The sequence below is a fragment of the Calonectris borealis genome, chromosome 22 (assembly GCF_964195595.1).
Source record: "Calonectris borealis chromosome 22, bCalBor7.hap1.2, whole genome shotgun sequence".
NCBI classification, from domain to species: Eukaryota; Metazoa; Chordata; class Aves; order Procellariiformes; family Procellariidae; genus Calonectris; species Calonectris borealis.
In genome coordinates, this window is record NC_134333.1 from 7,238,874 (window position 1) to 7,259,465 (window position 20,592).

At 41.6% G+C, this 20,592-nt stretch overlaps 1 protein-coding gene across 3 annotated transcripts; it reads left to right on the forward strand.

Annotated features, from left to right (window-relative positions):
* Positions 1–63: 63 nt before the first annotated feature.
* Positions 64–19,487, forward strand: DDX42 (DEAD-box helicase 42). Of its 3 annotated transcripts, XM_075171259.1 has the most exons (19): positions 107–202; positions 1,051–1,201; positions 2,121–2,357; positions 3,190–3,340; positions 3,955–4,016; positions 5,046–5,082; positions 6,556–6,705; positions 6,993–7,097; positions 7,681–7,800; positions 8,877–9,053; positions 9,571–9,699; positions 10,573–10,672; positions 11,386–11,433; positions 11,964–12,061; positions 13,322–13,598; positions 14,241–14,467; positions 15,761–15,871; positions 16,652–16,753; positions 17,406–19,487. In XM_075171259.1, the coding sequence occupies exons 3-19, from the start codon at positions 2,137–2,139 to the stop codon at positions 18,165–18,167; spliced, it is 2,877 nt and encodes a 958-aa protein (XP_075027360.1). In that variant the 5' UTR covers positions 107–202; positions 1,051–1,201; positions 2,121–2,136; the 3' UTR covers positions 18,168–19,487. The 3 variants fall into 3 exon arrangements, with proteins under 3 accessions (XP_075027358.1, XP_075027360.1, XP_075027361.1); XM_075171257.1 differs by lacking the exon at positions 1,051–1,201 and having other exon boundaries at positions 64–202; XM_075171260.1 differs by lacking the exons at positions 1,051–1,201; positions 5,046–5,082 and having other exon boundaries at positions 141–202.
* Positions 19,488–20,592: the final 1,105 nt, after the last annotated feature.

Below are 20,592 nucleotides of genomic sequence, written 5' to 3' on the forward strand. Positions count from 1 at the left end.
GGGCGGCCGGGACGCTCACGCCTTGCCCGGTTCCACCGCCCTCCTCCCGCGGCTTCACCCGCCGCTAGCGCGCATGCTCCGCGGGGCGCGCTGACCTCAGCGCGTCAGGCACGTACGCACGTCGGTGCGTACGTACGTCGCGTCTCCACCCCCCGCCCCGGTAACCGGGGAAGCGGCGGCCGGCGGCTGCGGTGCCCGAGGGGTGAGTGAGGGGACGGCGGGGCCGGGCGGGGCGGGGCGGGGCGGGACGGCGCGACGGCTCCTCCCCCGCCGGCCAGCGGCGCCCCCCGCGGGCCGGAGCTGGCGGGACCGCGGCCTAGTGCGGGCTCGGGCAGCCTCGGCCTGGCCCGCACAAAGGGCCCGCCCCCGAGCCGGGGCCCCGCGGGCGGGAAGGGCTGTGAGGGGCCCCGCTACCGGCCCCGTACAGGGCCCGGTGTGCCAGGAGAGCGCGCCGCGGGGAGGGCGAGCTGCGGCTCCCTCCGCTGCGCCTACCTGGGGCAGGGGGCTCTCCGCGGCGCCGGGGCCGCCTGTCTCCCTTCCCGCTGTGCCCAGGGAAGGGCGAGCTCGGCGGGCGGGGGGTCCCTCCTCTCTTCAGCAACCGCCAGAAACGCGAGCAGCTAAAACACCTTGCTGCGTTTCCCTCAGATCCAGGGGATCCGTGGAAAGGGTCTGTGCCTTCGCGTTTCCTCCCTCGGAACGGCGTTCGCAGGGAAGCAAAGCCTCGGCGGTTAGCCTACGGGCTCACTCTGCGTTTCATTGCTGTCCTGTAGGAACCCTCTCGGTGTTCGCTCACTGGTGGGCTCCGTGGGCAAACCGACCAAATTTTGTACTTTTGCAGCTGTATGACAGAATAAAAGAATGATTCTTTTTATTTTCTGGGGTGGTGGGAGGGAAGAAAAAGGTCAATAAGTACAGTGAGGAAGAATCCTTAAAATCAGATGTGATAACTTAAAAGACTGCCTGCTGTGCTGTCAGCAGCAGAACTGCAAAATTAACACCTTTCATCCGTTTGTTGTACATTTTGATCTCTTGTCTGCCGCGCATCTGCAGGTGTGAAAGCTGCAAGGTGTGTCAGTGCAAGTGGGAGAACAGGACACCAGAGTCAGCTGCTACCGTGGAGAACTGAACAGCAGAGTTTTCCCCAAAGTCTCCTAGTGAGCTCTGGTCTAGACTTGAGATTTATTGAGCAAGTCCCAAGCTGGTAAATGTTGAGCACAGGGAGCAGTAGCAGTATTTACTCTCAGATTATTTTGAAGTTGTTTCTCTTGCCAGTGAATTCTAATCTCATTGGAGGATTCTCACAGAATGTGAGGATTTGTTTAATAAGACTTGTAGCCTTTGGGCTGTCTAATTGTAACGCACTTGAAAGCAGTGGGTGTCATGCTCTCTTTGGCTGCCTTAAAGGTATGACTTACTTGACCGTGCAGATGAAATAATTAAATTACGTGGAATGGAAAGTGTACATCTTAGTATATCCGTTCAGTCTTCTCTTCATCTAACTCAGAAAACCGAGTTCTGGGCAGGCATGTTATGTGGAGTATTTAAAATGTGGTTTGAAAAACGTAGGTTGGAGAACATATATATGCCTAAAGATGCTTTCTTAAGAAGAAGAGGGAGCTGACTTTTTGGCAGAAGTGTGCCTTGTCTCATAACGGAGCGGTGTGCTGCTCTGGGCCCGCTTTTCTAGAGATGTCTGGATTGCAGTCATGTGATATTTACAAAGCCAGGAAATGGGATGGGACTGTATGGACATGCAAAATATGTACTGTGTTGACTTTTCATCTCTTGTTCCTCTTGATGTTCAAAGTTCTGGCCATGGGTTTGTTTGTCTTGGATTGCAAAACAGACAAGACAGGCAACATCTTAAATATGCTTCAGTAATCATTGAGGGACATGATCTGTATTGGAAGGCAACCCCTTTGCTTTATTCTTTTTTCGAATACTTACAAGAAAAGAACAAAGACCACATCTTTTTTGGGAACAGATCAAACTCGTCACTCACATTTCCACAAGTCTCTTTATCATGACTGAAGTAATCCACTTAGAAGAAAAATCGTGACAATTATATATAACTGCCTAAAGCAGAAAGGGGATTAATTTGTCTGTTCTGATTTTAACAGATATATTGAGGACATCATGAATTGGAATAAAGGTGGACCTGGTACTAAGAGAGGCTTTGGTTTTGGTGGATTCGCCATAACACCTGGAAAGAAAGAGGAGCCTAAGCTCTCTCAACAGTCTCATAGTGCTTTTGGAACAGCCGGTTCTTCTGCTGCATTTGCAAAATCAGGACCTCCTCAGCTGCCTTCTTTCTATAAAATTGGGTCAAAGCGGGCAAATTTTGATGAAGAGAATGCGTAAGTAGGGTTATTTCTTGTGTTTATCTAGCTCTAGATTTTAGTGTTTTAAAATTTCCAAGGTCAGGGAAAGTATCTGTGACGTTTATGAGGTTTAGTTATTTAGAAAAGCCTGCTCAAGGATAAATACCCTAACACTGCATTATGGTGTAACAGAACCCCGGTAGCTTTACAGCAATAGTATCAAGAAAAACTGAGCTAGTCACCTGCAGGCACTTCCACCACTGCTCTGCAGCAGACTTTTAATGTCACCCTGGACCGATTATTTACCCTTTCTCTGGGTGTCAGCCCATCATCTGTAAAATGAGAATAACAATACATCCTTGCCTTTAAATATATTTTAAAAACTGTAAGATACTACAGTAGCCCATGGAGAGCTCTCCTCTAGCTTTCCCCTCCCTAAGAACATGTCTCAGCTGAGCCTCAGTCAGTTCAATCTTATTCACCCTCTGGTGTGTTCGGAATTGGAGCCAAGCAGGATAAATTTGGGTGTCTTTTGCACACAAACGTTCAACACCACATTTCATTACTAACCCTTCTATTAGCTGCCTAAATGTGTTGAATAGGAGGGAGGTCAGAAAAGCATCCTATATTCACCAGCCTGGGAGAGCCACTCGAGAAGATCAATTTCATAACATGTTTGCCATACCACCACTTTTAGCTTACAAGATGAATAATTGTAAATAAATAAATCTCAACGTCTTTTGCTGTGTACATACTGACTTTTATTATCCATCTCTGTGTGGGAAACTTGACGCAACTCAGGAACCATGAGAGAAAGTATGCTGCTGTAGACTATGTGCTGACTGGGCCATTGTTCGTTTCTTTTCAGGTACTTTGAGGATGAAGAGGAAGATTCCAGCAATGTCGAATTGCCGTACATTCCCGCAGAGAATTCCCCCACTCGCCAGCAGTTTCATTCCAAATCAGCAGACTCTGACAGCGATGATGATCCTCTGGAGGCATTCATGGCTGAAGTGGAGGCAAGACCCGGCTCGTGAATTGTTTATTAATTTATGTGGCCGTACTTCTCTCCAGTCAGGAGCAGCAAATGTCACTTGTGGCTTTGGCAGCTGTATTCAGAATGTCATTTGCCTTTTTTTTTTTTATGTAAGATGCTGTGTTAATTAGAATTCAAAGGTGGATTAGGTAGGGAGAGTGTGGATATGATTTACAATAGCTTAACTATTTCACTGTTTTGAGCATGTCAAAACAATACAACAAAGAGCTTTGTGTGTCTCTGAATATGAAATTAAGGTTTTGTGCATTTTTCACTACCTGAATTGAAACGTTTTGTATTTATCATGAGCTGCTTCTTAGCTACAGTTCTGTTATTAGCTGGATTCTATCACAGTATTTTAAGGAGAAATGCGGAGAATGTATTTTCTCAACAATGTTGCCGTGAAGTTACAGTATATGAATTTCAAAGGAATTAGTAGGAGAATTTATTTAGCATAATAGGATATGGAACAAGAGAAAGTTTAGTCCAAAAATTGTTGTCTCTGTGGCATTATGGTCTAGTTATATAGGAACATTTTTCCCTTCCATGTTTTATCACCTTTTTTTTTTAACATGTCATAATTTTATGACCTGTTAGGATCAAGCTGCTCGAGACATGAAGAGACTTGAAGATAAAGACAAAGAAAAAAAGAATGTTAAGTAAGTTCTCTTTTATAATTCCCATGCCTGCCTGTCTCTTGTATGGTGTTAAGAGAATTCCGATGCATTTTGTTGATGATGATTGTTCTGTAGACAATATAATATATACCTAGCAAACAGCATTAACCAGCGCATGATATGCCCCATGGGTAAAGTTCTGTGCAATAAAAATTGAATAATAGGAGGGAAGAATCCATGGGGGCATCCTGTGGTAAAATGTAACAACACTGAGAGTTGTCTCACGCGAGAAGCCTTTCTAGGCCACACAAATTGGGGCAGCACATTGTACTAGTACCACCTTCCAGATCAGCCTGAATAGTTTTTCTTCTTTCCACATCCTTGCAGCGATCAGGATGGTTTAGTTTAAAATTGCATTTATGTGTGCAAAATAACTTAGTGCTGCTGTACCTGTAGTGCTGGAGATTCTTCCAAACTTGAACTAGGTTTTAAGGCATTCCCGGTAAAGCTGATACATTAGGTAGCACGTGACAATTGGGATACTAAATTTGGAATTTAAAAAAAGTTTACATTTTTGCAGCTTATCTATCTATTTTGACCAAGGAAAATAATTATGCTGTTAATTCTTGATATAAATGTGAGATACATTGAACTTGCATTGCATGGGGTTGATCAGATTATACATGGTCCTGAAACAGAACACCGGATCCAAATCACCACCTGGGGAAGTTCTGAACTGGATTTGCACTTCCTGGCTCATATTCCTCTTCAGTTATGGGACTTCTGTAGCATCAAGAGCTTAGACCAGGATCTTTGATGTGGCTTCTACTGGGAAGACGGAGTCCTAATCTTTCAGTCTCATTAATAGAAGTAAAAAGAAGTCTTTGCAGGGTCGCTGTTATGGTTGGCACCAAATATCAAAACTCCATGGGCTGGGATTATAAATGTTACTGAGTTGTTAGTGTTGTGTCTTCCACGAAATATGGAGCTCAGCACTAATCAAATGAAAGTATGGAGCTGAGTATGTGGAACACTTGCAGGGAAGTTTTTTTTCTCCGCTTGTTTTTCCAGGGGTATTCGAGATGACATTGAAGAGGAAGATGACCAAGTGAGTTCCTATGCAGTCTTTCTATTTTCTTTTTTGTTTGTGTTTTTTTTTTTTTTTTACCTTCCCTCCCCAAATATGTAACTACTAGGTACAAACAAAACTCCAGTATCGTGCGCAGTATCCGGACAATTCAGCAGGAAGCTCTAGTGGTTACCCTGCTACCTTTACCCTTCTAGGTGTTTCACTAAAAAAATGAAGAATATTAGGAGACAATTTCATTCTTTTTTACTCCGTTTAAGAAGATTTCTTTCAGTCGATTTGAATTTCAACTTCCTGTATGGGTTTTTCAGTATCTGAGGGTCTCATCAAATTTGAAATTAGCAGAAGCAACTAACATGGAGCACCAGTGAGAGGCTGTTAAACTGTGGAGGCTATTTACAGTGAAATTTCATCTCTTTAGGTCTGTTAAGGGCAAGAATCAGGCTTTTTGCTCTTTATTTTCAGAGGAGCTCCAGTTCTGATTGAGCATCACTGTAACAGAAATAATAAAGAAAGAGGAAAGACTTCATTTCAAAATGTACCTTACTACTAAGTTGTAATTAATAACTATTGTGTTACTCGCAGTAATGCAGAGCATGGAAGGGTTGTCTGGCCTCTAGGCCTTTGCTTCCAATTTGGTGAGCGTAGCTGTGCTAAAGTTTGAGCAAAGGTGACTTACACTTGGAGACAGCTGTTGTTCAAGTGTATTGTATGCATATCTATGTGACTGAGTGATAATTGGCCATGCAAATGAAAAAGCCAGATGAGTGTATACATTTATTTGTAATTGAACCTTGCTTTAAAAATCTGATCTTAAATATTTGCTTGAAAGTCAAGTGAGTCTGGTGTTTTCTCCATGAGAATGTCTTGGTGTGCCAGTGAGATTCTGTGAGACACGTACATATTTGTGAGCTGTAAGGATGGCACGTGGTGACAGTGAGTTCTGACTTGGGCTTGTGTTGAAGAACTCTTCTGAAATAGTTTCTTTGCCATTTGCTGTTGACTCTGTCAATGAAAAATAGATATATTTTCATTTCTTAGAGTCTAGTTAGGAGAAGAGGAGAAACTATTTTTGGCATAGTGTGTTTAAAAAATGTAAACATCGTATGCTTAGTAACAATGTGTTCTTTGTTTAAAAACCTGCAGCATTTGTACTTTATTCATGTGGAAATAAGAATAGATTCTTCTATTGTTAAAGCATAACAAGTGTTGGTAGAAGAAGTTGTTAAGCAGATATGTAAGAGAAGAAGTTTGGTTTTTAAAAGAATTTTGTGGTCTGACACTTTAGTTGTTTTCTTTGTTTGTACTTATTGTCCTTCTTCTGGACATAACCCTTGGTATTTATTAGAAGAATCAGTTCTAGTGAACGTTTTTTTTTTTCCTCAATAGTGGGCGTGAAAGCAAACAGCCATCTAGCGTATACATCATTTAAACAAATATAGTAGTATTTTTGTATCCTACTGTATGTGATTTTGCTGATATGTTTTGCTGCAGGAAGCTTATTTTCGCTACATGGCTGAAAACCCCACTGCTGGTGTGGTCCAAGAAGAGGAAGAGGATAACCTGGAGTATGATAGTGATGGGAATCCAATTGCACCGTCCAAAAAAATCATTGATCCTCTTCCACCTATTGACCATTCAGAGGTAGGAAGAAAGTTTATTCCATTCTGTTCTGTCTGAGGCATTTTAGAAGGCAGGAGCTAAGAAGTAGATTGAAACATGCTTCTGTCCCTGTGCATCAATGTTGGCAGATAATACTTCAGTGCTGTGCCACTTGAGTCATACTAAAGATCCTTCAAATGACTTCAGATTAAACTAATGTTCTTGCACATAATTAAGAACTTTTTCTCAAAAGTACCCTTTCCCTCCAAAACTAAGTGTACAGAGAGAGAATCTTGAGTCCTGGACTAACTGAGTAATTACCCTTGCAGATTGAATATCCACCGTTTGAGAAGAATTTCTATGATGAGCATGAGGAGATCACCAGTCTCACCCCGCAGCAAGTGGTGGAGTTACGTCATAAGCTAAATCTCCGGGTAAGGTGGATGTTCTTACTCCCATTTTTTTGGACTGCCTTAGTAGTTTTAATGAAGATTTTCACAGGGAACTCCAGCTTTTGAATACAAAGCCTCTTAGATACCTTCGGTGATGACTTTGATTTAAGGGAGTTTGGTTTTCCTCGGCAGATCTTGAAAGTCTTCTCTGGACTTGTCAAAGTGGGCACCCAAGATTGCCAGTTGCACGGTTGCACTTGGATTAAAGAACTAGGAATTGAAACTGGAAATATTATATGCAAGAATTAGTTCTTTGCCATTTGTGACATGTTAGTGTGGTGACTTTCTGTGAAGGGAATTATTTGGGGAAGAGGGAGACCAATTATACAAGGAGGTAGATATGATCTTTAGTGGCTTATGCTGATTGACAATTTATCTAAATTTTTATACCTGAAAGTCCTATTTATACAACACATCTGGAATTTGCATCTAGTTAAACTTATGTCTATTCAAAAAATAAAAAGCCGTTTTTGGAGGTAGAGAAACACTTTTTTTCATTTTTGTACAGATTGCTCTTGGTTTTTCTCTTACTTTTCATGAACAAAGATATGTTTCTGTTTCTAAGGTCTCCGGTGCTGCTCCTCCGAGGCCTGGCAGTAGTTTTGCTCATTTTGGGTTTGATGAGCAACTTATGCATCAAATTAGGAAATCCGAGTACACCCAGCCCACTCCTATACAGTGTCAGGTGAGTGTTGTTACTTTTCTAACATCTAAAGAGAACTAAGAGAACATATGCAAACGTCCCTAGTCCATATGAGGATGTATACAATTCCAGTTTCCTATATAGAGCTCTCACGGAGAAGAATAATTTGTATTTTTCTAGGAAAATAGCTTTGATTTTTTTAAATAGAAGTTTACCCACTTTTTTTCTTGTTAAATGACCACTGTAAATAAATCCATATACTTTTCTTCATTGGTCTTTTAGTGAAGATTGAAGAACATTCAAGTGACATCTCTTGCTTTATAGAAATGCATGAAAGGTTTTTTTATGTATTTTTAGAAATTGTATTAAAAATAACCATAGCTGTAGCAGAGTAATGAGCCATATATTGAAAACTTTATTCCTTTAAACAGCTTATATTTGAATGTCTTGTAACTAAAAGATATAAGCAACAAGGCATTTTTTAATTTCTTTCGGCAGTTAGAATAAATGCCCTATGAGCTGGACCATTTAAGTGGTCATTCCTTGGAGAGCTGTGCAAGCAAAAGGGATTCTACTGCATATGTAGATTGATTACCATAAGTAATTAAGGTTATCAATAATGTGATTATAACCACACCACTTCAGATGCTTTTCTCGAAGTATAAAAAATGACATGGTGCTGTGTCCAAGGGATGTGTATTAGGACCTTAGTCCATACTGTTTGTAAAAAAACTGTGGTTGAGAGGTCCTTATAGCAACAGTAGGGATGAACTGAGGACTTCAGCACTCAGAATGGTTACAAAAAAAATAAGCTCAGAGAATTTGTTTTTACCGTTCTTACAGCTGGACAAGATGCGTTTGTGGACATGTAAAATTATCCTTGGGACAATTTCATTGATTTCGTATAGGACACGAACAGTCATAACATGATAATTGCTTCCAGCCCTTAAAACAAACTAATTCAGATCTGTACTTGGCAATAAAACTGTGTAAGCATCATGTTGCCATGAGGCCTCTGTAATGTGCTTTTCTCTTGTTATCTGAGTTTTTATGTAATATCTAGCACAAGAATATGCTATGGTAGGCATAATATGGGTTTAGAATCTCCTTATTTTTAGGGTGTTCCAGTTGCACTAAGTGGCAGAGATATGATTGGGATAGCTAAGACTGGAAGTGGAAAAACAGCAGCCTTCATCTGGCCCATGTTGATTCACATCATGGATCAGAAGGAGCTTGAACCGGGGGATGGTCCCATTGCAGTCATCGTATGTCCGACCAGAGAGCTTTGCCAACAGGTAGGTGTATAGTAAGCATATATGTACACATATACACAGTGTTCTTATAGAAAAAGACAAAATTCTGGGCAGAAATTACCAGACAACCTCAGTAAACTATTTGAAAAAACTACTCTGTGCATTAGTAGCATGCCTCCAATGTAAGCTTACAATTCTCTCTTACCCCTGTTTTTGTTGAAGGCTCATGACAAATCTGAAATTGTTAATTTTTGCACAGTGCTCCCATATTATTCCTAAGTATTAAGAATACTGTGGATGCATTGCCACAAATTTTATGTGTAAAAGGATAGAGCCTGCAGGTTAAATTACAATTGGATGCCTAAATAGGTTTCCCAAATAAATTAATTGGAAATTATCCACAAGTATGGAAGTAGTCAGCCCTGAGGATTTCTGAATAATTTCATTAAATTATTAGCTGAAAAGTGGATTTCAGGAGCTGGACTATATTTCCAAGGTAGGTATATTTTCTCAGATCTGTCTAATGTGAACTGTGATGTGCTTTGTTTAAAATCCTCAGATCCATTCTGAATGTAAGCGCTTTGGTAAGGCGTATAATCTACGCTCTGTCGCTGTGTATGGAGGAGGAAGCATGTGGGAGCAAGCCAAAGCCCTACAGGAGGGGGCAGAGATAGTTGTCTGCACACCAGTAAGTACCTGTATGCACACAGTACAATTTTTTGTTGCTTAACTGAAGCTGAGATACATTTTTAGTACCACTGGTGCTGCAGAATTTGTTCTCTCATCACTGAAATGTAGGTTCTTCACAGGTTATCAGATGTTGAGAGGAAATATGCAGGGATTATTTGTGTCCCAAGAGAAATTGAAAGAGATTAGGTATGATTTCCAATAGAAGACAGAGTATTAAGCAAGATCTGCTTGAATCCGTGTCTGTTGTGTGCAATACCAGCTTCTGATTGCTGAGCCTTAAATTCATGAAGAAAATTCCCAGAATGTCATGAACTTGAGTGCCATCTTACTGAATCAGTGTAGAGCCTGTGGCAGTAATACGGAAGGATTGAAACGTTGAATCAGAATGGGTGTTGATGCTGAACCAGTGATTTAAATGAGCACCATTGTCAACTGACTTTGCTTATTGCAAAAGCTAGTTATGAACTCGAGCAAAACTGAGCAACTAATGGTTGGAGGAAGTTTTATTGTGGCTATGTATTGGGGTAGAGGCAAGAAAACAAAGCACGAAGAACTCCTGCGCCAAATATTATGGGATTAAATAGCCAGTTCACAATTAAAATTTAATTGTAATGAAGACTAAGGAATTTTAGGATCTCAACACTGTTAACCTTGAAAAACCAGTCCTAAAATTCAACTTGTCAGGTATAGTTGATGAGAGTTTCAGGAATCTGTCTCTGTGACTTGAATACTGACACTTGCTTCTAGAGTGAAGCCTTGAGATGCTTTCTGTCTTAAGTCTCTGGTAAGTGAGGATAAGAAGCAGTTAAGTGCGTATCTTAACTTTTTTTAAACATGCTTTAAAAACTTGGCTTTTTTTTTTTTTTAATAGGGTCGTTTAATTGATCATGTGAAAAAGAAAGCTACAAACCTTCAAAGAGTCACTTACCTTGTGTTTGATGAAGCTGACAGAATGTTTGATATGGGCTTTGGTATGTAACGACCAAAGGTCACTGTTTTGGAAACCAGTGGTGTCTAGTTCCCAGCTTAGTAAGACTGTTTATAACCCCTTCATAGGTTCATGTACTTCAAGAAGCTTCATATACTTGAAAATACATTAAGGAAATATTTTATAGACAAAAGTTATATTTCAAGGTCTAATATCTGTTGCTATAAAGAGATCAGCGAAGTCCTGTTGATGTTGAAGTCCAAAAACCCTGTTTTTTATCTTAGAGTTGCTGAATAACTTTTGAACAAGTCACTTCTGTGCTTTGGTTCTGTGTGTACAAACTAGTGGTGTTAAAAGAACTTTCTACTTTATTGGAAGAGGTTTGGTCTTTCAGATCTGGATGATTTTGAATATGTGCTCAAGCATCATGGGACATAGCAAAGATTTGACAGTACTATAATACTGCAAAGGGAGGGAGACACTTGTGAGACGTACAGGGTACGCACAGACTCAGCTAGGATCTTTGCTTATGGAACTTTTTGCTGAAGGAACTTCCAAAAGTTCCTTCGTACAGCAAAGGAACTTCCATTGTGCAACAGAGAGCACCTGGAAGTCACAGTGTAACATTAAATACTGAGTGAGAGGCACTCATTTGTTCTATGGTTATTTGTTAAATAAAGCAATGAAGTTGCATTTTGAGTTATTCTACTTAATAATCAATAATGTTGATTAGAACATTTTCCCTCACTTTTCCAGAATATCAGGTCAGATCAATTGCAAGCCATGTACGTCCTGACAGACAGAGTAAGTATAAGCATGTTTCAAACTAAACTCCTGAGAGTCGAAGCAGGCTATATGGTGGGCTACCAGTTAAGAATCTGGAACAGAGCTTGAATTTCCTCTTCTTGAAAACGCCACGCAATGAGACTTTCGCGGGAGTCCACGGGTGTTAAGGGAGGGAGCACTTGTGAGTGTGGTTAAATACCCATACTTGTTCATCAGTCTGTAATCCTCCACAGGCTTTACTCAGGGAAAAGATGATTAGCTGAATTAATATTAGTATGCTTTGAGATCCTGTGTTCTAAGCTGCCCACGAAAGGATGTTCGCAGCAGTGCGCTTATTATCCACATCTTGTTTCAGATGCCACAAAATGTGTTTCCACTTTGAGGTATTCTAATAGGGTGATTGATAATTTTCATTAGAACCAGTAAAACAAACTGTAGCTTCAGATCACTGACATCTAGTACAGTTGTACAGCTCCTCATTCACAAGATATGTGCAGTGTTAAAGAAAATGTATTTTTCAAGGAGTTCAAATACTGTTTTTCTTTTAGCTCTCTTGTTCAGTGCCACTTTCCGTAAGAAGATTGAGAAATTGGCTCGAGATATTCTGATCGACCCCATTCGAGTTGTGCAGGGAGACATTGGAGAGGTAATTCCACATTACTTCTGAGACAGTCAGAGAAATGAACCATTCTGTTTCTGTTGTCTGAAATTTATGTTAAACTGCAGTAGTCATCATTTATATTTAAGAGTAAATACTTTGTGCTTAACAAAAAATAGTAAGTAAAAACCTAATAGTAATAGATTTTTTTTTTTAATTAGGCTGAATCAATGGGTTTATCCTTTTGTTTTGTCTCAAAACTATAAATAAATTACAGCTTTTGCAATGAAGACTTTGAAACTTAGACTGTAATGTCTTTCAGCTGGTTTATATGGGAATGTTGATTCTGTACTTGTTTGACAGTAGCAGCTGAACTCTTAGCGGACTAGGGATTTGGTAATAAGTCAATGAAGTGGGCACTTACACTTGCTGTGAAGAAACTTTGCTTATAATATATGAAAACTGTTGAGAAGTTTCACAAGATGCCTTCAGAACATTCTTCTTTTAACCAGTTCTCTGCATTTTTTATTTTTTTCAATCAGGAATATGACGTATCTCTTTATAACAAAAAACTAATGGCTACCTGAAGCCCATTCTTTGTGTGAAAATGTTTTTCCTAAACATTGCTTAAGAAAAGAAGTAGCTTTCCTAGCTCAATCACATGGTTTCTTTTCTTTCATCTAAATTATTACTTTATTATAGAGAGCACCATCCTTGAAATCATTAATATTTAAATGTGTAAAAAACTAAATCTTTCAGAGAAACTTCCAGATTGTGCTGTGTGCTCCACTGCACTTTTACTGCTTGCAGTACGGAGTGTATAGGGAGTCTGTTTATACCTCCCCTCTTCCTGACTCCGAGGGCACGTCACAGCTCACAGGGGTACTTCCTCTGATCTGCATATGAATAATTTTTACTGATGAGCATCCTCTCCATCTCAGACCCGGCTCTTGCACAGTCTATTTTAGATGTTAATAGCATCTGTGGCAAGAGCATCTACATTGCAAGTACCCATCTTTAGATCAGTAGGGTGCTAACCTGCATCATGTCAAAGACTGCACTTTCCTCTCTCAGGTTTAGCAAAGAGTAACTCATTTAACCCCTGGCTTTTCCGCACTGTGAAAATGAAGCGGTCAGCAGTTAGACAAGAGCTGAAACCTCTTTTAAAGGAGAAATTTTGGTCCCCTGCTTCTTCACTTTTTATTCTCATGCTTAGTTTAAATTCCTGGTTTTATTCTGCCATCTGTATTTATTTGCCATACTGTCCTTCCTATCCTGCATTATTGCTTGTCTTATTTCTCCCCTTAGGCAAATGAAGATGTTACTCAAATCGTGGAGATTTTCCCCTCTGGCCCTAGCAAATGGAACTGGCTGACTCGACGCCTTGTGGAGTTCACATCTTCTGGGAGCGTTCTCCTGTTCGTCACTAAGAAGGCAAATGCAGAAGAGCTGGCCAATAACCTTAAGCAGGAGGATCATAATCTGGGGCTGCTTCATGGTGACATGGACCAGAGTGAGAGGAATAAAGTCATTTCAGAATTTAAGAAAAAGGGAATCCCGATACTGGTAGCTACTGATGTGGCAGGTATGTGACGTTCTAAGAAATGGCAGCTCATACAAGTTGTGGCTATCAGCAGAAAGGCTAACACATGTCAGTGGAAGGCAACTGGGCACTGTGTTCCAGATGTTTTTTCAGAAGCACACAGTGTTAGCAAGGGGTTTTATTTTTGAAGTCTTCTAATGGTGTTCAAGTTCCAATGTGACAAGCTATTTTTTCATATACAGAAAGAAAATAAGATGTTTCTTAAGGAAGTAGTTGCTATTTGTTAATCAGCTGACACATCATGCATGCTTAAACAAAGAGGAAATGGACACACTTGAAGCCTTCTCTAGAACAGCTTTTGTACCCAGATGTTTAGCTGAACAAAGAGTGAATTTCAGTATCCTTTAATAAAGCCCTCTCTCTTCTTTGGAATAACAATCATTTAAAGACATCTCTCTGTGAACTTGGGGATCGGTGTAACTTATACTACCCTTGGAGAAGATATTGCTACACTTAAGATAACAAAGAGTTTTAGCCTATGAAGGGTGTGTTAACTGGGGTGTGTTCCTGTGGAAACGCCTTTTGTATGCTGGAGCAGAATGAAGTGATATGCTGGTATGAGTGGGATTGCTTTGAGTTCATTCAGGATAATCACGCTTACCGCTATATTGTTCTTTATTACAGCTCGTGGGTTAGATATTCCTTCCATTAAGACTGTGATCAATTATGATGTGGCTCGGGACATAGATACGCACACCCATAGAATTGGTCGTACTGGCAGAGCAGGCGAGAAGGGAGTTGCCTACACTCTGCTGACTCCCAAAGACAGTAACTTTGCTGGTGATCTTGTCAGAAATCTGGAAGGCGCTAATCAACATGTTTCCAAAGAGCTGTTGGATCTAGCAATGCAGGTACGAACAAGCAAAACTCCTGGAGTAGAGGAAGGTTCCTTCCATGATTAGCACAAAATCAGGAGCTCAGGGACTTGTTTCTGGATCCATCATGTGTTCACAGTGACCTTTTGGCAACCTATACTGTTTTTAAGTAGGCTTTCTGGTGTTTTTAATGGCCTGTGAAAGAATCCATGAAGACATGAAGATTTTGGAATGCAGCATGTAATCTCTTTTGGGGTCAGGCACTGCCTAGGAAATTAGGAGCTGTAATCTGGCTGATGCCAGCAGAGCGCTCCAGCTCCAGTATCTCATTACAATCAGATTTTCGATATGCATTTGTGGCAGGCACCTGGGAAATGCAGCTTAGTTGAAAACTAAACTAGAAAATAATTACAGGGACATTCACTCTGTGAAACGGTTGTTGCTTGATCATTATACCTGCTTGGCAGTGCTGCCTGGCAGGCTTGCTATATATAGGTATGACAGATAGCTGAAGCAATTGTACTTGCGCCGCTGTACTCGTCAGCTCTTTAAGTTCTTGTCTTTTGCTGCCCGTGTAGCTGCAAGAGAGCAAAAGCTTTTTGCTAATTCCCAAATTCAGAGATGGATTAGCATGCTTGTGGCTTCATTGCCAAGCAGCTTGGGCACTAGCTGCTAGAAGTAAATATTTTTTCCAAGGTACAGAGGCAGCATTTTCAGAAGGGACAGAATTTGTGAGGCAGAGCTCCACAGGCTGCCTTAGAGAGGAGAGTATAGAAGCTAAATGGCTTGGCTTACTGGCTTCTTCAGGATTGAAGAAACTATAGGGCATAAAAAGAGGTGCAGCCAACCATTATTTAAAAACCTGGTAACAGGAGGAGGTCTGGTTGGACCGCCCTTTCCTGGCCACTGCGTGTTGCAGGAAGTTTTGCTGTGACAGAACCTCATTTCTCCTTAGCCAGGCAGTGGGCTAAATCAATAAAACCCAAGTATGAGCAAGTGCAGAGCTCCCAAGAGATTGCATTATTCCTGAGTTTATTAGAATGCAAACCCCCAAAACTTTAACATGGATAAAAGTTCAGGGCAAAAAATTAGTTTTCATAAAAAGCATTTGTAACAAAAAGCTTCAGATCCACATGATAGAACTGCCTACAGCTTAGTTTCAAAGTCACGTCCCATCCCCTTGCAACAGCTGTATTGTTGAATGGGAAACAGTGTATTTATATTTCTCTTTTGAAATGCTCAAAATCCTTCTTTTCTGAGCCTCATTACATGCATTTATGAAGCTTCTTACTCCCTGTGTTGAGAAGCATTTGTCCTTCTTTTCTACAGAATCCGTGGTTCCGGAAATCACGTTTCAAAGGAGGAAAAGGCAAGAAGCTGAATATTGGTGGTGGTGGCTTAGGATACCGTGAACGTCCTGGTCTGGGATCAGAAAATTCTGTAAGTAGAAGTTTTTTAAAGATTCTTAGAACTTTTAAACTTAGTATTGACTACTTTTTAATTTAAGAAATCCTCTTAGTACTGGAGTATAGCCTCTGCTTTCAAAGGTTTTCGTAGCTCAGAATCTTTCAGAATTACTGTCAGAAATATCTCGAGTGAAACTGTCCTGTGCTGTTATCCTCTTGTCAAGAGCTGCCTTCTTTAGGGCCAGAGTGATCCAGGTTTGGAGATTCTTCCCCAAATAGACTGTCAATGCAAAATAAATGCTAATAAATTACTTAAAAAGCCATTTCCAGGCTGATTTTTGGCAGCAAAAAATCTTGCAGCATTGGGAACACTTGCTAAGGTATGTCCATGCTAGGAAAACAGCTCATTGCCAATGTGTATGGGGACAGAGTTTAACTGTAGACATGTTGAAAACACATCATGTTCAGCATCTTTCCAAAAGTCACAGCTGAAGGCTTGTTCACACTTTGTCTTGGCTATGACCTCTGTGAAAATCTCCATTTGATTGCACGTTGCTCTTGCTTGTACTGTAAGGAGCTGGGAAATGCGGTTATACTGTGGACTAACGAGTCACTAAGACTTAATGCATCTTTATTTTCCTGTCGTCCTCAAGGTCATGGGGCAAACTTCTGCTGTTCAGCGCTCTCCGGAAGTTTGTCATCTTTAGTAGATATATTTCCTGAGTGCAGGGTCAAGATAGATTCGGAGAACAGTTGAATTGAAAGTGTCTGTGTTGGATAAATCTCTCCAGTTGTCCTTTGTCTTTTTGCATAGGACCGTGGAAACAACAACAGCGTGATGAGTAACTACGAGGCATACAAGCCATCCACTGGGGCAATGGGAGACAGACTTACAGCAATGAAAGCAGCTTTTCAGGTTGGTTCGATCACTTGTACTCCAAGTTCTAACGCAAGAGGAAAGGACATAACATGGAAAAATTTTACTACTGATGATTTAAGACAATTTTTTTTCCTCCCCCGAAAATGCAGAAACTCTCTTGACTTCAGGGAAGTTGAGTTTGGTAGTTGTGGCCATGTCTCATCCACTTGGAGCACGCACTCAGCATTGCAGTCCAAAGTGGTAGAATGCGTATGCAGGCTGGACCGAACATGTTTGCACAAAGTTAATTTGCCAAACTTACTTTGTTTTCTGCTGCCTCTTTGCTCTCTTTCCCTGCTGGACTCTGCTCCTAGGCTTGATCCTGTTTAGGTTGCTTAGCAGCAACAGTGTAATTGCAATCAAAAGCAGCGGGGAACAGAGAAACCCTTTCTCTTCAGCGTAAAAATTAACCCCACAGTATAGGAGTTCCCTTGTTTCTGTGGTCTGGTAGCAGATGTCCGTTACTAATTCTGTGTTCGTAAGCACAGCAGGAGTGTAATCACTCCAAGACTGACTTTTTATAGGAACTCTTTTTCCTAGAGGCTCCCCAGAATTCAAGACAGGCTTGTGTATGCATGATGACTGTGTGTTTTTGTGGTGCAGTGTAGAGGCAAACATGCTCTCTTTTTTCTTTGTCTCTTTCCGGCAGTCCCAGTATAAGAGCCACTTTGTTGCTGCAAGCTTAAATAATCAAAAGACTGGTAGCTCCGCTGCTGGTGCTAGCGGCTGGACCAGCGCTGGGAGCTTGAACTCAGTACCGACGAGTTCAGCACAGCAAAATGCTGCAAATCCTGACAGCCCAATTGCAGCCGCTGCAGCAGCAAAGGGTGTTCCAGGTTTCACCAGCTCGGGGAATTTGAGTAGCGTTCCCACCTTTCCAAGTGTCGGAGTACAGGGCTTCAACAACACAAACGCCAGCGCCAACAATCGAGAAGGCATCGGCGGCAGCAGCAGCACTGGCGTTGCTGCTGCTGGCGGCGGTGGTGGCAGCGGCGGCAGTGGCAGTGGCGGCAGTGGCAGTGTTGGTGGCAGCGGTGGTGGCGGCATTGTCAGAGAACGATACAACGACAACCGGAACAGTCGCCACAACGAGGTCCCGCGACGTGGAGAGGGTGGTGGTCGCTACAATGATGTGCAACGCCATGGAGAAGGAGGCGGTCGCCACAGTGACGCTTACCGCCACGGAGAGGGCCGACACGGAGACAACCATCGCCACAGTGAAAGCCGGCACTTCGCTGACGTGGGCAGTGGCAATCGCAATAACGGTGATAGCAGGAATAGCAACGAAGGTAGGAACAACGAGAACAGGAATGGTGAGAACAGGAAGGATGCCAACAGCCGAGACAACAAGACAGATGGTTTTGCTGTCCCAGAGCCCCCAAAACGTAAGAAGAGCCGGTGGGACAGTTAAAAGCTGGTGTTTCACAGCCTGGAATCTCTGCAGGTAGTGTTGTCTTTTTCCAGAGGATTTCTTGGGGTTTTTGGTAACTGGTTGTTGAGCAGCTGGGGGAGGAAAAGGAGACCATGAAAACTCCCCATGCAAGTCTGGGCCGGTACATCTGCGGACAGATTCACTCTAATGATGTGTACACACAATGCTTAGTCAAAGAGGAAAATCATTTTGATAAAGCTCCCTGGGTTCTGCTTTTAAACGCTCAAGTGACACTCTGCTGGATTTAAACAGATCTTCTTGACAAGGAAGAAGCTGTTTCACGTCCTCGGAACGTTAAGCAACTGTTGTTCATAGAAGTATAAATTAGTCTTTTCTTAACCAGCGTTCACATTTAAAAAACAGTCCATCTAGAGATGCTCAGGACCCACCTGTTAAACATTAATTAATCTTTCAGCAATTTGTTCAGTATGGTGAGTTCTTCCCCAAACTCTTTTTTTCACATATTCTCTTATCCCCAAATTATTTGGCCTCCAGGTTGCCCCTTACCTCTCTCCCCATCAACTAAGAAGGTGTCAATTTGCCTTGCTGAAGGTGGGATGAAGCAAGTTGATTTTTCTTTCCTTTTTTTTTTTATTTTTTATGAAGCTGTTCAAGGGATCCTTCTCCAGCCCAGCTGACCACAAATTCACATGTAGTGTAGGATGGACTCCCTGGCTTGTTTGTGGTCAGGACATCAATCCCAATCCCATTGCCCACGTATTTCTTTCTTTTAAAGAACCTCTTCTTTCCTAATAACCTTCATTTTGGTGGAAGCCTGCATAGCAAACTTGTCTCTCTGCTGTGCCTATGCGCCCTCTGTTATGAGAGGGTTGAGTGCTTTCTTCAAATTAAAAACAAAAAAGGGAAAAAAATGTAGATACGCCACAACAATCAAAGGCTGGTGCCCCCCATGAAGCATAGCTAAACGAAGAGGCTTCATTCTGAAATTCAGGGACCTGCTGCTCAGAAGCCTTTAGGGAGAACCTGAAAAGCGATTGATGAAGTGGAACAGCTCAAATATCGCCCCATATTGGACACATGTAGTTAAAACTGTAAAATCTTGCTTGACCATTTTTAACTCGTTGTGTGTATTACCCGTTTTTTAACTTTTTTTTTTTTGCGCCATAAAGGTAAGGAAGAACTCTTTTGTTGAAACATGTCAGCACCCACCTCTGTCTTGTTTCTACTGAAAGAAGTATCAGAAACTGTCAGGTTTTTGTGACATTGTGATGTTTTCTTTATCAGCTGTGCATTTACTTTCTGCTTGCTCTAGTAAATGTTTTATTACTGGGACAAAAATATCTAGCATGTGCTTTTTATTCTCCACTTCTTCCTTTGGCTGATCTGGCATTTGGATGGAGATTTGTCTGGCTGGAGATTTGACTGCGTCCCTTTCTTTCATCAGTGGTTGTGGATGTAGTTGATAAAAGACTGCCTGTGTTTTTCCTCGGTATCTTTCATCTCAGACTGTTTTGCAAACCCAATTTTAGCTTCAAAGCCTCCTGGGGAATAGGGTTTTTTTCCTTTTTACGAGTGGGAAGGATGGAGCGCAGGACATGTTGCTCATCCCAGCCTTTCATGGAGTCATTGGTAGAGCGGGAAAGAGAACTCGGCAACAGTCTTGTGATCTGACTTGCATGTGTACTGGTTTCAGTTAAGACAGCAACTTGATTATTTGGGACCCCTCATTAACTAGCTCTAATCTGTTGGGATTTTTTTAAGAATAGCTTCCACTTGAATTATCTAATCATGGTCTAGGCAGAAACCTCATTGCGCTGGTTTGAGCTCTGCATATTTAGTATTAAGACAAGGATTTTCCAGGGCAGATGTGGCAGGGGGTTTAGGAGCAACTGTTGAGTTCCCCTTTCCTTATCGCGCTTAAGGTTTATCACTCTGCACAATTAAAAATTTGAGTTTCAAAACAAAAAAAAAATAGTTCCATAGTCTGAAGCTGCCATCTGCTCCCTCCCGTCCTGGATCTCAGCTTGCTGTCTCTGGGAACTGGCCCTGTATGTGGCTTATGCTTGGGTTTCTCCCCTTCTTTTTAATGCATCCCTCTGCTGTTTGGTAGGATTATTGAAATTCCTCACCCCTCTCTCAGCTACCAGGAGCCTCTTGAGACTTGAGTGAGTAAATATTGATCACTGACAGAGCGCCACAAATGTCAGTTCACAGATCCACGTTAGATACATAAGAGGGTTGATTCCTTCTCCGCGGAACAAGGTAGCAGTGTGAGCAGCATGCCAACTACCCTGAAAGAGAATCTCTCTCCTTGCAGTGGCAGGGTGTGCTGCTTTCTTCTAAAAAGACCAGAGCACAACTCGCAGCTGAGCAAATCAATTACAGGAAGCTCAGGTTTGTTTGTAAAGTGTAACCCTGGGATTCTGCTCCTGCCTCTGTGCCT

Excerpts from the sequence above, each read along its gene's own strand:
- DDX42 (XM_075171257.1), top strand. The coding sequence starts at position 2,137 with ATGAATTGGAATAAAGGTGGACCTGGTACTAAGAGAGGCTTTGGTTTT. Across the intron at positions 9,700-10,572 it reads AGATAGTTGTCTGCACACCA|GGTCGTTTAATTGATCATGT; the intron begins GTAAGTACCTGT and ends TTTTTTTAATAG. Across the intron at positions 12,062-13,321 it reads TGCAGGGAGACATTGGAGAG|GCAAATGAAGATGTTACTCA; the intron begins GTAATTCCACAT and ends TTCTCCCCTTAG.